Source organism: Pipistrellus kuhlii, unplaced genomic scaffold (assembly GCF_014108245.1).
Source record: "Pipistrellus kuhlii isolate mPipKuh1 unplaced genomic scaffold, mPipKuh1.p scaffold_m20_p_16, whole genome shotgun sequence".
NCBI lineage: Eukaryota > Metazoa > Chordata > Mammalia > Chiroptera > Vespertilionidae > Pipistrellus > Pipistrellus kuhlii.
The window spans coordinates 2,847,033-2,870,716 of NW_023425471.1; the positions used below are offsets into that span (position 1 = coordinate 2,847,033).

General features: G+C 37.8%; 1 protein-coding gene across 2 annotated transcripts in view; it reads right to left on the minus strand.

The window, feature by feature from the left end:
• Positions 1-4,617: 4,617 nt before the first annotated feature.
• The window catches only part of VEGFD (vascular endothelial growth factor D), a 28,525-nt gene continuing 9,458 nt past the window's right edge, over positions 4,618-23,684 (minus strand). Inside the window, exons 2-7 of one of the 2 annotated variants that reach the window (XM_036439532.2) lie at positions 21,923-22,124; positions 18,568-18,758; positions 15,023-15,171; positions 13,716-13,816; positions 5,871-6,066; positions 4,618-5,263 (exon numbers count right to left, since the gene is read on the minus strand). In XM_036439532.2, the coding sequence (XP_036295425.1) occupies positions 5,137-5,263; positions 5,871-6,066; positions 13,716-13,816; positions 15,023-15,171; positions 18,568-18,758; positions 21,923-22,124 (966 nt within the window). In that variant the 3' untranslated portion in view covers positions 4,618-5,136. The remainder of the gene's footprint in view (positions 5,264-5,870; positions 6,067-13,715; positions 13,817-15,022; positions 15,172-18,567; positions 18,759-21,922; positions 22,125-23,684) is intronic. The other variant, XM_036439534.2, reaches the window with a different exon arrangement.

Sequence of the window (23,684 nt, forward strand, 5' to 3'; positions counted from 1 at the left end):
CCCGAACTTCGAAAACTAACTCCCAGAATGCACCGCCATTCTAAAGCTGGATCTGGCCCAAGGTGGAATGGTTGGGTGGGTTCGAACCTTGGTTGCCTAGCTACAGCGTTTCTTTTCTGGAAGCCTGTTCTCTCTGGCTTTGGATTGGAAAGATACCGGTGGGGAGGCTAGAGAAAGGCGGGGTCATGGTGTCATTCTGTTTCTGACTTTTCTGCCACAGCAGAACCATTCTGGGTCTTACCACTCTGGTAGGGTTTCCTGATGTAGCAAATGAAAATATACAAATAAGTCAAATCAGATTTTTAAAAAATTCGAATTTCAGATAAATATTTTTGTATAGTATGTCCCAGCTATTGGGGACTTTTTATTTAAAAAAATGATACGTCGTTTATCTGAAATTCAAATTTAACTGGGCGTTTTGTGTTTTATGTTGCAACTGTATACTCTAGAGAGAGAAAATCTGAGCTGAAATATCAACTCCCAATCAAACTGGTTCAACTGGCTATAGTGGTGGTTGGCCAAGAAGCTAATGAATCAGTGGGCGTGGTCTGATCCACCTTTCACTGTCCCTGTCCATACTTGAATTCCCCAGCCCCGCCCTACATACTTTTGAGAATGAATGCCTCCCTGGAGACCATCACTAACACCTCTTCTAAGCCAGTACAAAACCTATTCATCCCTGAAAATGTCAGCTCCTTTCTGATGCTCTCCCCAAACCTTCAGAGAGAAATAAGTCCTCCCTCTTGTGTATTTTGATGTACTTTGGCCACTTGCTGATACAGCATTTATCAGGTGATATTCAAATTGTTTGTCTGGCTGAAGTCCTTCTTCCTTCTAAACCTGATTCTTGGAAACGTGTGTCTTCTTGGAAACTCAGATGGACTTTCCAAAAACTGATGATTTGTATTTGCTTGTTAACTGTCTGCCTTCCCAGCCAGATAGTAAGCTGAGGCAGGGTCTGTTCCTGGTAATAGACAGGGACTGAGTTTTAGTTGTATTAGTGAATTTCTTTATCCAATGCCAGCACAGTCCCTGACATATTATATATCCAATAAAATGTATAAAAATGAGAGTGCAGTGATATAATTCAAAGAGCATTTTGGCTGTAGGGTTTGAAGTGTATTAATGAGTTAAACTTAATGAGTAAGGCACAGGTAGGAGTGGATTCTCAACTCCGTGTTATTGAAGCATCAGAGCATAAAGAAGATGAAGACTCAAGGATATTTATTATTCGAGCTTAATAACTTGAAGTTCGCTTCACAGATAACACTAATACTTCCAGATGGTATACAACATTGCTTTGGTCTCCTTTTCATTTTTTTAAAATAGATTTTATTGATTTTTCACAGAGAGGAAGAGAGAGGGATAGATAATTAGAAACATCCATGAGAGAGAATCATCGATCAGCTGCCTCTTGCACACCTCCTACTAGGGATATGCCCGCAACCAAGGTACATGCCCTTGACCGGAATCGAACCCAGGGCCTTTCTGTCCACAGGCCGATGCTCTGAGCCACACCGGTCCCGGCTCCTTTTCATTTTTTGCAATAGGTGAAGACAAAGGGTGTGGACAGACATGCTGAAAAGTATACACAAGGGTTAAGCCTCATTTATTGAGTCCCTGGTTTGCTACGGCCATAATTCTGATCACAATACAGTTTAGACATTGTGCCACGAATCTACTAAGATCTTAATGCCAATACTTCTTCAAAAGAGTTGTGATATTTTTTCAAATCAGAACAAATATTTATCTTTATCATCAAACATTTACTGAGTGCTTATTCTGTAAAAGATTTTGTGGGGAATACAAGGATTATTAAACATAGTCCGTATGTTTTAAAACCTTTTTATCTTTCTATATAACTTTTACCAGGAGTATAAAGAAATTCATTTTTCTTGAAAGGTTCTTTGTGTTTAAATATAGTAGAATAAGCTGACCTTTATAAATAGATATTCATAAAGATACACTTGCTGAGTCTCTGTGGGGAGGGGGTTGAGAAAACTTCAGGTTGTTTCAACAAAGGCTATAGATTTCAACAAAGTCTGAAAACATTGAACATTCATCATGCTTCAATCTCTAACCTAGATGCTGAGCATTAAAAGGCAAATAAATCATGATTCTGCACATGGTTCACAATCTCACATGGGTACAAGACTCCATTTATAATCAGTTATACCTTAAGCAAAGGTCTCTGTTTTCTAAAGTGAAAAGACAGTTGTAGCAGCAAAATTAAGTTATAAATCTGGGGATAATTCTAATTACAGTATAGTGTTCTTCCTGAATGTATGGTATCAAGAGAAAATTCTCTAAGATGACTTTAGAGAATTTTCTTAGAAACCACTAAAAGTAGACTAAAATACTTACATGCCGTGTATTCTGATTATACTTCATAAAATATAAAGGTAATCAGTAGCAGTTATAATATAAAATGACCTATAAATGGAGAAAGTGTAAAATAAATATGGAGAACACCTTCCCCTGAAATTCAGCTCTTTATAAATACGTATGTAAATTATTTTCATTGGATATGTTGAAATGGGAAAGTGACACAGTTGCAGTGAAGTCACAAGGCAAGAAAAACCTGGCATGATCTTTACCACCAAGGAACCAAGACAAAGTTAAGGCATATGTACGTATGATGAAAGTGATACGTGCCAGTGGAGAAACACAAAAAGAATCACTGGGTGTTCAGAGAGAAAGAGTATTTCTAGCTACCAGCATTTAGCTAGTAGAAGTAAAGGTGCTTATGCATCTTTTGGGAGCAAGACCATTCCAAGAACAACATGATCAAGGTCCAGAGACAGGTGCTGATTGTTCAGTGGCTAGTGTTGTGTAATTATATAAGGGACAGGTGAGGGAAGGGTTCAGACAGGAAAAGTGTGGCATTTCCAGTAAAGATTGGAACAAACTGATAGAGGATCTTAGTAAGGAAAATGGACTTGATGTTGAGCCAGTCTTCTGGCCAAGATGACGTTTTCAATTAATATTTTGAGATTCCTCACTCATCGTTCTGCTTTAAATGGAAAAATAAGAGATATAAGTGAGAATTTTAAAATGTTTACAGCGGTTATTTTTCAAAGAACATAAATACGTCCACGTATGAGAAACAGAACCAAAATGCAAAATGGTAATCAGACGAAAGCCATGTAGGTCCTGGACTCTGTATGAAAGCAAGAACCCATGGACCAAGTTCAGCTCTTGTAGAATAATAGGCCACCAGAGTTCCACGTGTGGCCTTTGTGGGAGATTTACGGTGGTGGCCGTCAATGAAGCACTTTCCAATATCCGCACTCTTGTCTAAGCCCCTCCCACACTGACTCTGGGCTTGGCCACTCAACTTGCTTAGCCAATGGGTTATCTGTAAATGAAACAGCAGAAACTTTCCAAGTGTTTATCTACTGGGGCATGTCCTATTGGAAACTTTCCAACTGCAAGCCAATGGCCATGCTGTGAAGAAGCTCTCGCGAGACACTGAATGATGGAAAGCCAAATGTAGAGAGGCCTTGGAGAGTGAGAGTTCACCTTGGGCATTCCAGTGGCAGATGAGTTGCCATTCCCTGATCACAAAATCAATGCAATACTTCATTATTTATTAAATAATTATTTATTAGGCATCTACTATATGCACTACATTGTTCTCACACTGAGGATTTTGAGTAAACTAGACAAAGTCTGGCTCTTACTGACCAAATTCATTAAGCTTACAATTTTCACCAATCTACTGCTTCCCTTAAAAGCCTTAAAATGGATTATTTGTATCATCTCCTTTCTCAAGTATCTCAGACAGCATTTTAATATCATCCAACTTGATCATTATGCTCTCCAATCTGTTTCCATCTCTAAACAACCACCCACCACACTGCCTTAGTCACAGATGTATCATCGGAGCTGTCATATTACTAACTCTCTGGCATTGTAGCTTAAATAATTAGGGATATCATACATCACTGGCATTTATTGTATTTGCTTTAAGCTCTTGGTAATTGAGATTTATCAGCCCACATACCAAAACGATTAGTATGTAAATATTTCTGTACAATGACCAGTGAATTCTAATAAGGCAATAGGCCAGTTACCCCACCTCCACCCTGAGGACCAGTCCCACCCAAGATCAGATCCAGCCTCAGAATCCAAGTACAAATCTCTTGGTGTTTATTGGGGGTTGAGGAGGCAACAGGGAGGGGTTTTAGTGCAAAGCCAAATTGCAAATAGTTTTGTCCTAGACCAGAATTTCTGATAATAGCTCCACCTAAATGGCAATTAGGAAGATAGAGCCACTAACCAAAACATGGTTTGAGCAGGTTTGGGAGCAGATCCAAAGATGTCTAGGGAGTCCATGGGCTCCCCTTTGCCCTGGGATGAGGGTCAAGTCAAGTTAAATTGAATCTCAAAGAAAAGATTGGTTTCTAACTGATTTGGGGGTCATATTTATTTAACATGGTTTAGCATTTTAAACCTTATGATAGCTGCTCCTTACTTTTTCCAAAACTGGTGTCAAGTTTTGCTGTGCTTACGTCTCTCCCCACAAGCCCCACTTCTAAATTCTTTTCTCTCTTCACAACATTGTTTTCTTTAGCATAAAATTTAGAGTGGAACCATATTAAATAGCACACAAAATTCAATGGCTTGAATAATGGTGTTTATTTTCTTTAAATACACTTAAATATGAAACAACAGACAGGAGTTTGGTAAATTCAAAACTACAAGCTGGACAGCATTCAGAAAATCAGTGCTGATCATATGAATGGAATCTGCATAAGGAAGAATCAGAATAATTCACAAGAGTTGCAATTAGCAAAGGACTCAGAGACTATTCAAGTTGCCTCATCTGCTGGGAGTAATCTGTCACATAGCACTTAGCATGCCATGATGCTCAAACCTTTTTCATTCACCAAAGAACAGAAAGGTTTCCCCAGGCTCCCTCTTCTCCACTCCCTGGTGTGCAGAGAAGTTTATCTATCAAGCAACCAGCGAATCCTCAGCTGCTGTTTAATGGAAGGTTGGTTGGATTCACCTAGTGCTATGTGAAACACATTTTTTCCGACACCTGGGAAAAAAGGAAAAATAGTGACAGCAACTTGACAAAGTGGCATGCTGTTTAAAATGTGGGAGGAGGAACTTGGGAACGAAGCTGAATCAAGGGTTTTCTTGACTGTGGAGCTCCTGGGTAGGCCTTTTCTCCTTTGGAAAGCGGCAATACCTTGCACAGGCTGATCTAGCATTTGTACACATTCTGGTGTGAAAGGGGCATCCATCCTCACAGCTGTTGTAAAAAAATAATAATAAATAAATAAACGTGAGAATTCAGAATCCACGACTATAATTCAACGAAATAGCTCTGTTCTGATTTAAGTTTTTAAAGTCGATTTTCCAGATATGTATTTAAAGTGTCAATATAAAATTTTAAATAGTTATCCCACATGGAATCCAAATCTATTGAAGTGCACTGTTCTAGTCATCAGTAATTTTCTTGCTACATAAATCCAGTGATATCCTCTTTCTCAAAGAAAAGAAAAAAAACCAAACCAAATAAACATATATGTTCATATATTGAGAGCTACTGAACCCAAGAGTCTACTGATCTGAAACCCCCCACCACCCCCCACAAATAATTGTTTACATTTCATCATTCCAGTTTTTGCTTAAGATCCATGAGCCAATCATAGCAAGCAGGATTTTCTTGATTTCTCAATTAATCATCACTCTGTAATCTCTTGCTTACTCTTAGTTGCCAAACCTCTGCTTTATTATCAAAAAGGGGCTTGGGCAGTGAAAAAAAATGGCTTAATAAGGAATCCCACTGAATCAAAATGGCATCTACATTAAATGTTGATGAGTCAAGGTAAGGCGAAAGTGAAAAAGCCATTCACCTGCAGGTATCTGGGTGAAATACCTTGTGCTTCCGGCAGCAGCTCTCCAAACTCTCTCTGCACTCAATGCAACTGCAGTTCTCTGGGTGCTGGATGAGATCTGCGGGACAGGTGGTTTTACACACGCACTCGCAACTATCTTCATCAAACTTCATGTGTGGCCCACAGAGAGTCAGCTCCTGGAGGGGAGAGGGGTCTACACAGAAATAAAGAGGTGTTGGTCGAATAGCTGTAGCATGGATAACATCATTCCCAAAGTGTATTCTTTACATCATTCTCAAATCACTTGAATTCACGAAATCTCCTCTCCTGTAGATTTCCCCCTAATCTTTCCACAATGAAGTAGATTCACCTCTAATTTTATAATAAAAATACAGAATCCATTTGTTCTCTTCAGCTTGTGATAAAAATGTTATAAACTGAATATTCTTGGTAATAGTTTTTAGAGATTTTTAGGTTGGTGACTTGTTAAAAAGGCAAACTTTTACAATCAAGTGTGAATAATAAAATATAGGATGTGTACGGATTATGAGTCTAGTCATCCCCAGTTTTTAGGTGAAAATTAGGAGAGAGGAACAGAAGTATTGGCACTGTAGAAATACACTTCAGCCTTTTCAGATTGTGGATAGAAACAGTGATTTATTTCCTCACCACAGATCACAGCACTAATATAAAAATGAAATAGGGATAATGAACTTGGATTCCACAGATACCTTCTGGAAGACACATTCAGCTGAGAGAGGAGGGCCTGAGAAGTTTTATATACACTTAGCTGACAGATACTTCTAGAAAGTGTACAATTGCTCCTTGTCCAAGACATATAATCGAGTTGAAATTCATTGCAAAAAACAAAAGAGAAATTTTGGAAGAACTTGACTATATCTCCTTAGCATTATTGAAGGTTTCAGAGTAAGAATATGTTTACTTTCTTACCCAAATCTGCTTCTCTCCAGTTTGCCTGATTTAAGTTATGGTGTCATACTCTTGACTTGTCTGCTATATTAAACCTAATCACCATGTCCATCCACTTCTGAGTTTAGCCTCCCTGAAATTGTTCATTCTTTCTGATTTCTGCCTCCCTAAATTTGTTCATTCTTTTTCATTACGACTACCACTGCCTCAATTCAGCCAGTATCTTGTATTTTTTGTGTAGATGGCTTCCAATACCCTTTCAATTCATTCTCCATAAGGTTATCAAATGCAAATCTATTCACTAGAGATTTAAGTACCTTAAAAGGTTACCCTCTCTTTCAAAATAAAAGTCAATTTTCCTACCAGGACATACAAGACACTCCATGAACAAACATGAACCATACTCATCCTCTCTCTCTCTCTCTTCCACCCATACCAATTATAAGTTATAGTATTTTTTTCTACACTCATGCCTTTGGGTTCATACTTCCCTCTGCTAGCAATTCTTTCCCCCAATATTTTTATCAAATTCTGCAAGTTTAGCCAAGTGCCCTTGCTATGTGTATATTTCCATCCTGTCCTTTTTTTTAGACTTTTTATATTTGTCTGTTTATATTTCTGTTTCCTCCATTAATTAAAAAAAATATGCCTTAGCTGGTTTGGCTCAGTGGATGGAGTGTCAGCCTGCAGACTAAAGGGTCCCAGGTTCGATTCTGGCCCGGGGCACATGCCTGGGTTGCGGGCTAGATCCCCAGTAGGGGAGCATGCAGGAGGCAGCCAAGCAATGATTCTCTCTCATTACTAATGTTTCTATCTCCCTCTCCCTCTCCCTTTCTCTCTAAAATCAATAAAATATATTTTTTAAAAAATCCTAAAGGTTACAGGAACCAAGTCTCATTGTTCTGGCATAAAATAGGCACTTGATAAGTATTTGTTGAGTTTATTTGGTATAATAAGAGGATCCTGAATCCAGCTGATGTATGGGGACTGAACAATCTTATCCAACATTCCAAAACATTGGGTTACACCATATGTTCTTGCCACTGTCTGACCAGTAATAATGGAAACCTGTGTCATCAAATCTCATAGTTTTAACTGCTCAGTAATTAATGATCTTCAAAGAGGAAAAAAGATGAGCTTTGTAAGCCAAATGCCAGAGAAGCGAATGTCACTTTGGGGCAAGATGAGAATAGCTTGTTATTAAAGGAGAGTTAAGAAGCGCTTACAGATTTGCATGGATCACAAGGTGGCAGTAGAGACTCATTTAGAAAACTTCTGGCAAGATTAACTCCATTCTTAGACCCGTGGTTTAGGCAGTGGTCAACAAACTCATTAGTCCACAGAGCCAAATATCAACAGCACAACGATTGAAATTTCTTTTGAGAGCCAAATTTTTTAAACTTACACTTCTTCTAATGCCACTTCTTCAAAATAGACTCGCCCAGGCTATGGTATTTTGTGGAAGAGCCACACTCAGGGGGCCAAAGAGCCGCATGTGGCTTGCAAGTTGCAGTTTGTTGACCACGGGTTTAGGGAAACACAGCCCACTTAAGTGTTCACTGAACTTCAGCAAGATAGTTGGCAGAGGCAGGCCTCAGTCTCTCTAGACAAGTTAAAAGTAACAGAGACTGGATGGATGTAGGAGAACTGAATGAAACAGCTGAAGTCATTCATGAATAAATATGGTATTTGTCTTTCTCTGGCTTATTTCACTTAACATAAAAATACCCAGGTCCACCCATGCTATTTCAAAGGGTAAGAGTTCCATTCTTATTACAGCAGTGTAGTATTCCATTGTGTAGATGTACCACGTTTTTTAATCCACTCATCTACTGATGGGTACTTGGACTATTTCCAGATCTTGGCTATTGTAAATAACGTTGCTAGGAACATAGGGTACATATATTCTTTCTGATGGGTGTTTCAATATTCTTAGGATATATTGTCAGAAGTAAGATCACTGGGTCAAATGGTAGTTCTACTTTTAGTTGTTTTTTTGGTTGTTTTTTTTTTGTGTGTGTGTGTGTTTTTAGGAAACTCCACACTGTTTTCCACAGTGGCTTCACCAGTCTGCATTCCCACCAGCAGTGCACGAGGCTTCCTTTTTCTTTGCATCCTCACCAGCAATTTTTGTTTGTTGATTTATTGATAGCAGACATTCTGACAGATGTGAGGTAGTATCTCATTGTCTTTTTAATTTGCATCTCTCTGATGATTAGAGACTTTGAGTGTTTTTTTTTTTTTTTTTTTTTAATGTATCTATTCGCCGTCTGTATGTCCTCTTTGGAGATGTGTCTGTTCAGGTCCTTTGCCCATTTTTAATTGGATTGTTTGTCTTCCTGGTGTTGAGTTGTATAAGTTCTTTATATATGTTGGAAATTAACCCCTTTTCATTGGCAAATATGTTCTCCCACATAGTGGGCTTCCTTTACATTTTGTTGATGGTTTGACATCAGAATCATCTTTTGCTATACAGAAACTTTTAATTTAATGTAGTCTCATTTATTTTTTCCTTTGCTTCTTCTGCCCTAGGAGATATTTTGGCAAAAATATTGCTATGAGAAATGTCTGTGATTTTACTGCCTATGTTTCTTTTCTAGGATTTTTATGGCTTCACCACTTACATTTAAGTGTTCTATACATTTTGAGTTTATTCTTATATTGGGTCGGCAACGAAGTAATTGCGGGTTTCACACATGTATGGCTTCAGTTGAATTTTTAGGTTTGCAGACGTAGTACAAATGTAAAACACATTTTGTTATTTGATAGTTGGCTATTCAGCTGTTAATCAGTAAAAAAAGTTTTTTGATCTGTTTTGTAGTTTTCGTTTGGCGTTCGTTGAAAAATGGAAAATCAAAAGGAACATTTTCATCATATTTTGCTTTTTTATTTCCGCAAAGGGAAAAACGCATCGCAAGCTCATAAAAAGTTTTGTGCTGTTTATGGTGACGAAGCCTTAAAAGAACGGCAGTGTCAAAATTGGTTTGCCAAATTTCGTTCTGGTGATTTTTCACTCAAAGATGAAAAACGCTCTGGTCGTCCAGTTGAAGTTGATGACGCCCTAATCAAAGCAATAATCAATTCAGACTGTCACAGTACAACACGTGAGATTGCAGAGAAGCTTCATGTATCACATACATGCATTGAAAATCACTTAAAACAACTTGGCTATGTTCAAAAACTCGATACATGGGTTCCTCACGAACTGAAAGAATCCCAGTTAACACAACGCATTAGCAGCTGCGATTTGCTAAAGAAACGTAATGAAAATGATCCATTTTTAAAACGACTGATAACTGGCGATGAAAAATGGGTTGTTTACAACAATATCAAGCGGAAAAGATCGTGGAGCAGGCCAGGTGAACCAACTCAAACAACATCAAAAGCTGATATTCATCAAAAGAAGGTTTTGTTATCAGTTTGGTGGGATTACAAAGGAATTGTCTACTTTGAACTCTTACCACCCAACCGAACGATCAATTCTGATGTCTACATTGAACAACTAACGAAATTAAACAATGCAGTTGAAGAAAAGCGGCCCAAATTGACAAATCGAAAAGGTGTTGTATTCCATCATGAGAATGCAAGGCCACACACATCTTTGGTCACTCGGCAAAAATTAATGGAGCTTGGTTGGGATGTTTTGCCACATCCACCATATAGTCCTGACCTTGCACCATCTGATTACTTTTTGTTTCGATCTTTACAAAACTCCTTGAATGGTAAAAATTTCAATAATGATGATGATGTCAAATCGTACCTGCTTCAGTTTTTTGCTAATAAAAACCAGAAGTTTTTTGAACGTGGGATTATGATGCTGCCTGAAAGATGGCAAAAGGTCATTGATCAAAATGGGCAATACATTACAGAATAAAGTTATTTAGTTCCATGAAAAAATTGTCTTTGATTTTTTAAAAAAAATCCGCAATTACTTAGCTGCCGACCCAATATATGGTGTAAGTTGGTGATCTAGTTTCATTTTTTTAATGTATCTATCCAATTTTCCCCAACACCATTTATTGAAGGGACTGTTTTTACTCCATTGTATGCTCTTGCCTCCTTTGTCAAATATTAATTGACCGTGAAGGTGTGGGTTGATTTCTGTGGTCTCTGTTCCATTCCACTGATATATATGCCTGTTTTTGTGCTAGTACCAGGTTGTTTTGATTACAATGGTTTTGTAGTATTATATATTGATTTAAATCCTAGGGAGGTTGATGATGTGATGCGAATGTATTCTGTTTCCAACCTTGTTCCATTTGTCATTTTTATCAATAAACGGATGGATATTTTCCAAGTAAATTCTTGAAGTTGAGGCTATCTTGAGGAATATAAAATACAAAATCAGGACTACTCAATTTTTCTTTCCTTTTTTTTGGTATTTTTTAAAAAAACAGTTTAGAGCAATGACCTGAATCTAACTGGATAAAATTCAGTTGGACTTAGATTCACTAATTCAAATGTGCTCATTCAGGGACGAGGTTATTATACAAAAGGCTGCCACAAGTGTGCAAAAGGAGTTTAGTGAACAATAAGCTCAGTATATGTCATCCATTTGGATAAGACCATTGGAGATGTGACCAGGAACTTGTCCCACATTAATTGAATTATGGGACATGAAAATTAGAAGTGATTGTGATCCAGGTTACCCCATGCCTCTCACTTCCATCAATGCTACAACTTCTCAGAAGGTACCCTGCCTCTTTTCCAATCCTAGGACAACTCATACTCTTCTACTCTGTCACTGGATTGAGTTTGCTAAAATGCTAATTGTTACTGCCAGTCTCCTGCTTGAACCAGTTGAGTGATTTCTCTTTGCCCCTAGCATCACATCTAAGCTCTGGGACAATGTTCATAGGGTACCCTCTGAATCTCTCCAGCTTTCTCTCTCACTTCTACCCCTCTTCTTCCATTATATCACCACCATGCAACTTCTTCCAGCACTCCAACATGCTTTGCTCTCTCACCTCCAGTCCTGAGCACTCATTTCCCCCCTGATCAGAACCCTTCTCTCTTTTCCCACTACTCTGCCTAACCCTCAGCACCCATGTGCACCAGCTGCGTCCCTCCCCAGGAATTACCTTCAGCAGAAAGAGGCCATGTTACCTAAGGTTACATCCCCTCCCCGAGGTAGCCCTCATACAATGAATGACAAGTTCATAGGGCCCAGCCTTGTTGCATTTATCATTTTTACCAATGAACTGATGGAATTTGGGGGGCATCCTCCCAAGGGCCATCCCAGCTTCAGCTCCCCATAGGGTTGGCTGACACCTCTTAGCTCCTACAACACAGTTGATCTTCTCCCTCTGCCCAGTCCTGATTCCCTCTCACACTCTAATGCATGGTACTTGCATGCAAATCTACTGAGTACAAATCTCTCTCAGAAGCTGTGGACCAGGAAAACTTTGACTAGAATACTAGTAGCCTATAAGTTCTATGTATATTGCCTCTCACAACAACGCACTAACACTGTTATAAATGAGTCACATGGAGGAAGAATTATACTTGTTTACATGACTCTGAAATTGTCTACAAATTGACACTCTAGAGCTGGTATATCCAACATGGTAGCTACAGACCATGTTGAGCATAAAATGGCAACTCCAAATACAGATGTGCTGTATGTATAAAATTCACAGTGGATTTCAAGGACATAGCACAAAAAATGAGGACAAATCATTAATAAATTTTATATTGGTTGCATGATAAAATGACACAATTTTTGATATGTTGCATTAAATAAAATATATGAAAAATTATTTCACCTGTTTCTTTTGACCTTTTAATGTGAGTACTATAAAATGCAATTTATATATGTGACTCTCACTGTAATTTCATTGACAGTAGAGAGATTTGCGTTCAATATAGTTTACTAGTGTTAAGGGTATGGTCAGAGTAACTATGCCGCCTTGGTAGGTGGTGAGTTTCTCCATGACTGATGTTTGTCCAGCAGGGGATGGATGGATTTTGGTGGGAAGGACACAGATAACATTCAAGATCTTCATGGGCATTTAAACTACATGAACGTTAAGTTTCCCTCAAAATCTGGGTTAAACTTTCATGCTGACAGACAGAAATATAGGAAGTAAACTACAACTTATGGTTTCTAAGGACTGATTCATTAGGGTTGAATCCTTACTGATCTTGCTTGCAAATCATAGCTTAAAACAAGCAAAGTTCAAAATTGCACAATTTTTTTTCCAGTGGAATCATATCAAGTTCTCTGGTAAATAAACAAAAATGCATTAATTTTTAGCCAAATGCTCACTACCATAAATCACAGCATTATGAGTTATGAGCAGTGATGTTTGCCTATCACATTTGGTTCCCAATTCCCCTTAGTCTAATAATTGTGTTTTGCTTTTAATTTGATTTAGTTTCAGAAAAAGTTTCCTCTTTCCCCCCGCCTTTTTTTCAAATTACTGTTATGTTTTCACATGACACAATTAAAAGAAACCAAGAAATCCAAAATTACTTTATGTTCTGGTGAGACTTTTTTTTATAAATAAATTAGTAAAATGTGGTTAACTGTTTAGTTCTGAATTGGCTTTCATTAAAGGTTACCATCCCTTTTCAAATTAAATATTTTGAGATGCTCTAATTATTTTGGACTTTTCTTTAATATTATAAAGCAGATAATGCATTAGTGGGTTTGCTATATAATTAAAGCACAGAGGGCTGTGGAATCTGACTGCTTCTATCACTTTTAGCTGTATGACCTGGAGAAAATCACTAGACATCATAGTATGTACACTTTGTAATTATAAAAAAGGATAATAATAGTACATTATAGGGTTACTGTGAGGATATAATGAGTTAATACATATAAAAGGCTTACAACATTGCCGGGTCATATTAAGCACTCAATAAATGTTAGTTGCTATTGTTGTTATTTTTATTATTACTATTATTATTTCATGCTGCTCTCATTACCTTCCATTGCAGCAAGTGGACTCTCCTCTTGTAAAACACATTCACATTTGCTGCTATCCCATAGCATGTCAACAGGACAGAGTTTCTCGGAATGGGAACAACTAGGAAAAAGAAATAAACCAGATTTAAAAGCTTTCAAGGGCAATCATACCTTTGAGACATTTTTAAAAAACATTGCATACATTTCTGAGTGAGAATAGTTAAGATTTCAAATAGCTTAATTCATATGTATGAACTTCATATTACTAGTAATTCTGTAATTACAAATAGTCTACTTAGAAACCTTTGGAAATGAAACTGTAATTTTGCGAAGTTATAATCTTTAAGAAGATTGGTGTTAAAATGATGCAAATTAGCTGTCAACAGAGCCTATTTACCAAAAGTAAATATTGTTCTAACATAGCACTATCTTCTTTAAAATAAAGAACATTGGTTAGAACAGCAGGAACATCTTGAGGATAAATGTGCCTTATAGATGAGCTTTCTTTTCTGCTTAAGGGAGGTGGCGATGTGTTCTTAGATCACTGTTAAGTAACATATAACCACCAGTTCACTCCTTCACTTGACACTCACACATGTGTTTATTGATTTACCTTTGCAAGATCTACGTATTCAATGTAGTTTATATTTTAATTCAGTGTTTGTAATTTGACCTTCATTTGTTTCTCAATTTTTTCCCAAATCAATGATTCTTCTCTTTGATTCCAGAACTGTTCAGGGTGTTATAATTTGTGTCATAAAGAATCACAAAATACCCTTAGAAAATTTTCAAAGTCAATTGAATTTTAAGTAATTTTCATTTAAAATAAGAATTTTTCATTTGGTAATCTCAAGAGGAAGGGTTAGAAAATCTTCAAACTCAGATGCAGATAATTTTGGCACTCGCCAATGACTTCAGGAACCTCTTTCCTACCCGCAATTTTGGGGCTGAGATGTATAAACAGCCTAGAACGAGTTTTATTTAATGCTTGTTTTGGAATGAGGGAACATGTGCCCAAGCTGAGACTGGAAGAAAGTTCACAACACATTAGGCTATGCATATTAAGAACAAAGGTGTCCATACGCAAGCATGCTAAGTTCACAAGCACTGAGTTGTTTGGTCCTACTGCAATATACATCTAATACCTGATTAAAAACACACACACACAAACGTATTTTCCAAAGTTATTAACAGTAGATCTGAGTTAGAGGCTGAAAAATGAAGAACTTGAAGAGAAAGTGATGACTCTATAATTAATGAAGTATTCTACACACACAGCTTAGGCAAAGACATGAACAAGTACTAATCAAATATAAGAAATGCTTACCCATCTTCTTCTGTGACCTCAACAGATCTTCTGATAATGGGGTATGGATGGCTAGGAGCTGTTGACAAGCACTTACAACCTGTGTGGTTGGCAACTTTAACAGGCACTAATTCGGGTACTGATGTCAAAGGCACTGATATTTCAAAGAGCTAGAGTAGAGAAAATAACCATAACACTCATATATTTAAAAGAATAATTTCTACAGTTTGCATTTTTGCTTTTGTCTGTTATTGTAGTGACTTTAGCAAAGTTTTTTCATCAAGGACAGAGCTACCCTGTTTCCCCGAAAATAAGACAGTGTCTTATATTAATTTTTTCTCCCAAAGTTGCGCTAGGTCTTATTTTCAGGGGATGTCTTATCTTTCCATGTGCCAGGTCTTTATTTTCGGAGGATGTCTTATTTTCGGGGAAACACGGTAGTAAGGATAAAGACTAACATGGAAAGACTCTTGGGCTGGGCTGGGCGTCAGCTGACTGGGGACTAACCCAATTTTACCATGTATTTAAGCTTAATTAAATCTCCTTATTTTTCTGTGTCACTGGTGCCCTTATAAAATGGTATTGTTACTCCTTGCTCCTGCTTTAAATTTGAGTGCAAATAGTAAAGAATAAATAAAATTATACCTATAAAGTTTTTTTTTCTTTTCTTTTCTTTTCCTATGAAATTTCTTTGAGACCATGGTGAAGAGATTTTTGTTCAAAAACAATTTACTTATCACTTCTCAAACTGTCTCCATTGAAGGAATATAGTTTCCTGTTCTTTGACTTTGGACTTGGCCATGTGACTTGTTTTAGTCAACAGGATGGTAGCAGATATGACACAACTACAAACTTTAACTGTGCATACTTTGTAGGGCTTGTAGCTATGAGAAGAGCATGATCTGACAGGCTTGCTGGTCCAAGAGATGAAAGACATAGGGAACAGAACTGAACTCAACCTGTAGCTTGGAGTTAAGCCCTATGGGCCTACTCTAAACTAACTAGATCTCAGATACATGGGTGAGAAAAAGTCTGTTGTTTATAGCCCCTGAGTTTTAGGATATTTATTATGCAGCATCACACAATAATAACGGACTGATACACATTCATCATGCCCAACCACTGAATTATATGTAACATGGATGTCATTCGTTCTATGTTTCTATATCTCAGCCTTATTGTAAGCAGTTATATATTAATTCATTTATTCCTTATTACAATGATATAGGGTGGATTTTTATTACCTTCCCCAACCTCTACATGTGAATAAAAAAAATGGACAGAGAAGTTATACAACTTGCCTAAGGCCACATAACTATTGATTATAAGAGTGGACATTTGAACCCAGACAGTCTATTCTAGAGGCAGAGGTGATACTGTTAAAAAATATACTTTATTACTTTTTTGAACGAAATTGCTGTGACCAGAAGGACCAAGGTAGGATCTTGGGAAGTAGAATTTAGAAAAATGTCAATTATTTGTTTCTAGGGTGGTTCTATGATACACGGATTAATTTGAACTTGACTTTAATGCTCTGTCCATTCAATCATCATTCGATGTAATCTTGCTACATAGAGAATTCATTTATTCACTTTGTTTCTAAGAGGTATTTCATAAAATAGCTCATAACTTTGGGATTAGAGGTAGTTAAAAAAACACAAAATGTTCAAATATGCATATTTGGAAATAAAAACTGCTGTACACTTACAGTTAAGTACATTCTGTAAAACTAATCATTTGTTGAGTACAGCAGTCAAAATAAAGTACTCAACTATCTATTAAGTGAGAACAATCCATTAACGTTGTGTTTATTCTGACCTTTTAATATGTAATGGAATTCCATGAGTCTAAGTAAGAGAGTGTTTTTAGAGTGTTTACTTTGCGTAAACTTCATCTTCTTGCGAAATTTTTCAGCTATGTTCTAGGGAATAACGTGGTCATGAGCTAAAGCCTTTTGCGTTAATGCAAGCTTTTTTTTTTCTGACAGTTGGTGCTTAGCTATGGTTGTTATTTTTTGACCTGACTGTCAAATAGTAGAGGTCGGAATTTACAAGTTGCAAGATTCTCTAAAAGGATTTCGAAAATGAAATTCTACAGTTTAAGGGGCATTTTAGGGGGTAGGAGGAACAAAATTAAGGGATAAGAACCTATTGCCAAACAAATCAGCAATCAGTTTTTTTTATATCTAATTAAGATCATCACCTAACATGGATATATTTGGTGCATATTTAAATTTATTGTACTACTATATATGTGTGTGTGTATGTATATATATATGTGTATATGTATGCATGTATGTATAAGTATATGTATATATGTGTGTATATATGTGTATATATATATGTAGTAAATACACATACAGAATAAAGACTATAGGCAAATGTGATAAATGAATATATGGACATGCACAAGGAATTTGCAAAATAGCGCCAAAAGGAATGTAGTTTGACTTACCGCTTTTTAATATGTTTTCCTAAGTTTGTTATTACTTCTCTCCTATGCAACAATTATGGTTTGCAACAATATGGTAGCAATAAAAAGAAAAACTTATCTACTGAGCAAAAAGGATTTTATGAGATAGAAAGAGAAGGATTATTTCTTTCATGGAGACTGCAGAATTGTTTTCAAATGTCTTTTGTGCTGGATATTTTCCATTTGCCTCTCCAGAGATGGCATCCTCTCTCTTTCCTTCCCCACTGGGCTCGGTGTCCCATGGCTGACATCTATGAATGACATCCATAGGTCTTCTTGCCTCCCATATCCCTATCCCCTACTCTTTGCCAGGCTAAGGGTTGACCATGGCCGCCATTCCTCCAGCCAGTCCTGCAGCACTCTTCCTCACTTTCTCTCTGGGTCCCATAATTACTCTTCAGTCCATGGGTGGGAGCAGGTCCCCCTTCTGCTAGCTCTGGGTACTGCACCAGCCCTTCTTCTTTTCCCCTATCCCAGTGGTCAGCAAACTGTGGCTCACAAGCCACATGCAGCTCTTTGGCCCCCTGAGTGTGGCTCTTCCACAAAATACCATGGCCTGGGCAAGTCTATTTTGAAGAAGTGGCTTTAGAAGACGTTTAAGTTTTAAAAAAAAAAGTTGGCTCTCCAAAGAAATTTCAATCGTTGTACTGTGGATATTTGGCTCTGTTGACTAATGAGTTTGCCGACCACTGCTCTATTCCATTAAAGTCTTCTCAGTCACTCCATTTGAACAACAGAGAACCTAACTAACCAACAAGGCAGTGCACTGCCTTCATTCCTTTTAATGTCTATTCTAGTAACTTCCACATGATTATAGCATCCGAGAGGCAATGACTGATAAAAATTCAGGCTCTAGTCTAGAGTCTCACAGACCTAGATTTGAAGTCCAGCTCTGCTATAAATTAACTTCTCTTAGCCTAAGTTTTCTCATCTATAAAGAAGGATAAAAAGATGCCATTTTAGCTTGTCTCACGGATTAAATGAGACAACACATACAGCATGTAGCACAGTGTTTGGCAAAAAGCTTAGTCTCAGCTGTCAACACTGTCGTCATTGGGACTTGGCAGAGGGCATGCTAAGCGGTGTCCTCATACCTGTTTGGAAACATACGAGGTGCTGGTATTCATGCAGATGCCGCTCTCTTCATTGCAGCAGCCACCACACCGGAAAACGTTCACACAGGGAGGTTTGAAGAACCTGTTGGTGCTCCTTCCCAGCTCACTGGCGACCTCCACACACGTCTCTCTGGGGCTGCACTGGGTTCTCTGCCATTCCTCATCTATAACTGCAGAGAGGAAGCTCATTGGTGCCAGCGGAAGAAACGTCCTGACATGGCCATGTGAGCCAGGGTTATGCTGGACACAGCCGTAGCGCTTATTTTACTAGTTATTTTTTGTTGGCCCTTTAACCAAAGATTGTTTACAGAAAAATTAGAGGTAAAATCTGTTCCTTCACACATATATAATACCTTTCTAGAATACAATTCTATTTTTCTTTGGTGAAGAACACCATATCCTGTATATAACCACATTGGTACATCTGAAGAAGCTGGTCAATAAAGAAGTAAATGGAAGAGTATAAAGAATTAACATTGTTTATTAAGCGATTTATATGATGCAGCTGAATAGCATTTCTTCTACTAAAGCCAAGAGTGCACAAGTTTTAGCACCATTAAGACATATATTTTTGTTGTTGTTGGTTGCCTAGCTAAGTCCTGCCGACAACCACTAAGTGAACTTGAAAACACATCCTGCCCCAGTTTTACTTGAGATGCTACCTGTGGCCCGCGTTGACACCTTGACTGCATCCTTTGGACAGGCCCAGAAGGGACACGCATCTAGGCCGTGTCGGTATTTATGACTCATGTAAACTGTGAGGCTAAAAAAATGTTGTTTTAAGCAGCTAAGTTTTAGGTTAAGTGTTATGCATCAATAGATAAATTCTCCACTTTTACCCCATCTTCAAAAATTTGTTTTGGTCTCTCCCCAGAATATTCTAAATTCCCATATATGTGAGCATGTTTCCACTAGAAGAGACAGAGGAACATCTGCTTAAAGAACACAAACATAATATTGTTGGAGATCTGACTATAGCCTATAAATTATTCCCTTAAAATAGGGGTGTCGAACTCAATCAGAGAAGGGGCCAAAATCTAAAATCCGGCCTAAATCGCGGGCCGAATGGTTTACTGAACAGTCATAAACTGTCATTGTGATGGAAACGCAGCGGAGTGCAGTGATGACAGCGCGGTGCGGGCCACATTGCAAGGCCTGGCGGGACAGATTTGGCCCGAGGGCCTTGTGTTTGACACATGTGCCTTAAAACATGTTTCCATATTTTTCCCCTCTTAATCTCAATGTTGCTCATATGTTGCTTCTTCAATCACTGAAAGTCACAAAATATAAGATGTTTGGCCTGCTGAGAAACATTACATACACTAGACAATTTGCCTAAACTCTTTTTAATAATAAAATCTTTTATCCTAAGAAACCTTTTTAAATTTCTGATTTTGAATATTTATATAAAGAGCCTAAAGTCTACAAATATGAGAGATAAATTATGCAATTAGTTGTTAACATAGATATCTCACTACCATTAATCATGAATCCTAGAAAAAAAAACAAGTGATTAAATTATGAAGATATTGCTGTTTAAAATTCTACTTAAATATTGTTTTCCATTTGCTTTTTTATAAAACTAACTTTTGAGAGTTGGAGCAGTACGATTTTAATCAAAATTGTGTGGAACTATGACCAATGTCACCGGGTAAAGCCTGCATAACTCTACTAGTCTTCTTACCGCCAGCATGTCTGTTCTGTCTCCAAAATTACCCTGAAATCCATGAGGGAGAGTTGATAACAAATTATAAGTGATGTACTATTCCCATTTGATTATTTACTGCTTCTAACCTAGTCAAAGTTTCAGATGATCCCCCACATAATGAGATATTTTATAGCCTTTTAAAATATTTTTATACTTTTTATGATTTCCTCCTTAGAAAATGTCAATGTCACTGACTTTTAAAATCAACCAATTTTGGTTTTATGGTAATGCTTGGCTAACTCTGTCTCCACAGAGTATCTCCAGCCCCGCTCAGGTTTTTACACAGGTAATCTGGTTAAGGCCTTGGATCTCAGGTGACGTCTGACCTCTTTGATTTCATGAAGTCCAGGCTAATTTACCACTAAGAAGTGACTATAGCTTCAAACCTCTGGCCAAAGTGGGTTATAGGCCATGGTTCCAATGATTTCAACTCATTTAGACACACAGTCATACAAAAACACAAGGAATCCTCTTCACACACAGGCCCACTACGCAGCCCAGGGATGTATCGCTGCCTACACAAAGCCTCCCCACAGCCAACAACAATGGCCTGTACAACCTCATCATCTTTTTACAAGTGGGGAAAAGTAAAGATAACTATAGAAAGAAAGAAAAGAATGATTTTGGCTTAGTCGTCAAATTGAATTATTTGATAAATATAATCCATTAGCAGGCAATCATATTTTAATCACTTTTAAAATGCTAGATCCTGGGGTGGGGCAGGAACCGAGTAGAGGTGAATAATGGTTGGAAAAGATATAGAAATCCGTAATATTATCAACAATAAAGATAAAAATAAAAATAAATAAAATAAACGCTAGGTCAACACTGCCACAGTGGCTTCTTGCATTATGTTGACATGTCATAAAAAAAAGTTAAATGCCTCACTGGAAGCCACACAATTTTATTTGGCATGCATTTTATTCATTATGATACATTACATATAGACAATGGTTTTCTTATAAAGGACCACCATTCTTACTATGAAACAATCATTCCCTTTATTTCCAATTACGTTATTTTATCGTCTGGAGTTTAGATTATTTCGTCTAGAGAGAAACAATTATTCTGCCAGTAATACCAGCATATGTTATTACAACTTAGCTTCCAACTTTTACTTTTCATGTTTTTACTTTAAAAAATCATAGAATAGCAAAGAAATAAAAAAGCTATATCTAAACTTAATAGTTTTTATTCATATATGTATAGCAGTAGAATTTTTTTTATTAATGAATGCCAAGATTGTTTAATTTTTTTAAGTAAACATAATGATTTTTTTAAAATTAAAAACCATCTTTCTGGGTGTTTTGCCCTCTCATCTTTGAGATAAATATACTCTTGCATTTTGAAGTATTCTTTTGTGTTGATTTTTTTAACCTCAAAAATCATACTGACTTATTTCTCTGCAGAGTCAATATAGGAAAACAAGAGTAGATATAGGAAAGTAGGATTCTCCATTAACATCAAAGGTATGAAATCAGACCCCCGTTCCTCTCCCTAACACATGCTGCCCTGCTCAAACTTTTGGCAGAGGTTGGTGCATTTGGCAGAGGTGTATCTGAGAAAGAACAAGAATTGGTGTACACACACACACACACACACACACACACACACACACACACCTACCTTTTAATGTTTCAATGTCATAGTAAGTTGCCGCAAACCTGGTGGACCGATGGGATGCTGAGCGGGAGTCCGGGGTGGCAAAACTTTTCAGCTTCAATCGGCATCTCCACAGCTTCCAGTCCTCGAAGTGTGTGACTTGCAGCAGTTCCTCCAAGCCAGAAGCCGCCCTAATCTGCTGTTCAGATTGTTCTAACATTGAACGCTTGGAAAAACAAACAAAATAGTGGTATGAAACCAAGTTACTAAAGTTTTAATTTGTCTGATAGCCTTCAATGCTAACACTTAAAAATGTAAATAGAGCTGAAGAGAAATTAGAGAGATGATCCAAATGTACAACAGTACCTAGGGAAAACAAACTAGTATTTTTTAATTCACATTCTGCTCACTTAAGATTGAATCAAAGGGATTACTTATTTCCCCCTAGGTACTCAGAACATTTAAAAACAATGGTGGGCTTCAAAATATGTTTACACCCTAACCCCCAGAACCTGTAAATGTGATTTTATTTGGGAAAAGGAATTTTGCAGATGTCATGAAGTTAAAGATCTTGAGATGAGATCTTCCTGGGTTATCCACATGGACCCTAAATGCAAAAACAAGTATTCTAATAAGAAACAGAAGAGGGGAAGCCATAAACACAAAGGAGAAGACTTTTGGAGACAGAGGTAAATATTAAAATAATGCAGCCACAAGCTAGGGTTGGCCTATAGCCAGCAGTAGCTGGAAGAGGCAAAGAAAGATTCTAAGAGCCTTTAGAGGGAGCAGAGCTCCTGCCTACACGTTGGTTTCAGAATTCTGAATTCCAAAACTGAGAGAGAATACATTTCTGTTGTTTTAAACCACCAAGTTTGTGGTCATTTGGTACAGGAGCCACAGGTAAGCCTATCTAATAAAGAGGGAATATGCAAATTGATTGTCACACTGTCACAAAGATGGTCGTGCCCATAGCCACAAGATGGCAGCACCCAGTCCCCTCAGCCCCGCTGGAGTCCCCCAGTCCTTTCAGCCCTGTGGGGGGAGAGGGGGTTGTGGCAGGTGCCCTCAGCCCCCATGATGACCAGAGCTGGCCCAAGGCTCAGGCAAGCCTCAGATTGCAACTGCCCACCCTGCCAGGGCCACCTGAAGCTCAGGTAACCAGGGCTGGCCCAGGCTTGCACTGCCGGCAGTGGCAGCAGCAGATGTGTGATGGGGGCATCGTCTTCCCCTGATCACCAGGTCGCCTCCCACCCCTGAGGGCTCCTGGACTGTGAGAGGGGGCAGGCCAGGCTGAGGGACACCCTCTCCAGTGCATGAATTTTCATGCACCAGGCCTCTAGTTAATATATATTTTTAAATTGCACTATTTTTGTGACAGGAGCCAATGACAATTGTTTTAATTCTATTATTTGTTTGAAAAACTGACCCATAAAGTCATGAGGAACCTGCCTAAAGTCACACAAGGAAAAAAACATTGTTGATTCTAATAACCTGAAATTTCTGACTTCTATTCCTCTGAGACTTTTATCTTTCTAAATCTATTTGTTATTTCAAAGACATGGGTGTGGTTTTTTTCCTCATAAAATACACTTATTCGGTTTATGCTGAAAATAGCCTTTCCACACAGTTGCACGAACTGTATTGACTGATATGATGCCCGGATTTGTAAGCAAAAATTATTTGGCCAGCCTGGCAAGTGTGGCTCAGTGGTTGAGCATTGGCCCATGAACCAGGAGGTCACAATTCAATTCCGGGTCAAGGCACATGCCTAGGTTGTGGGCTTGAT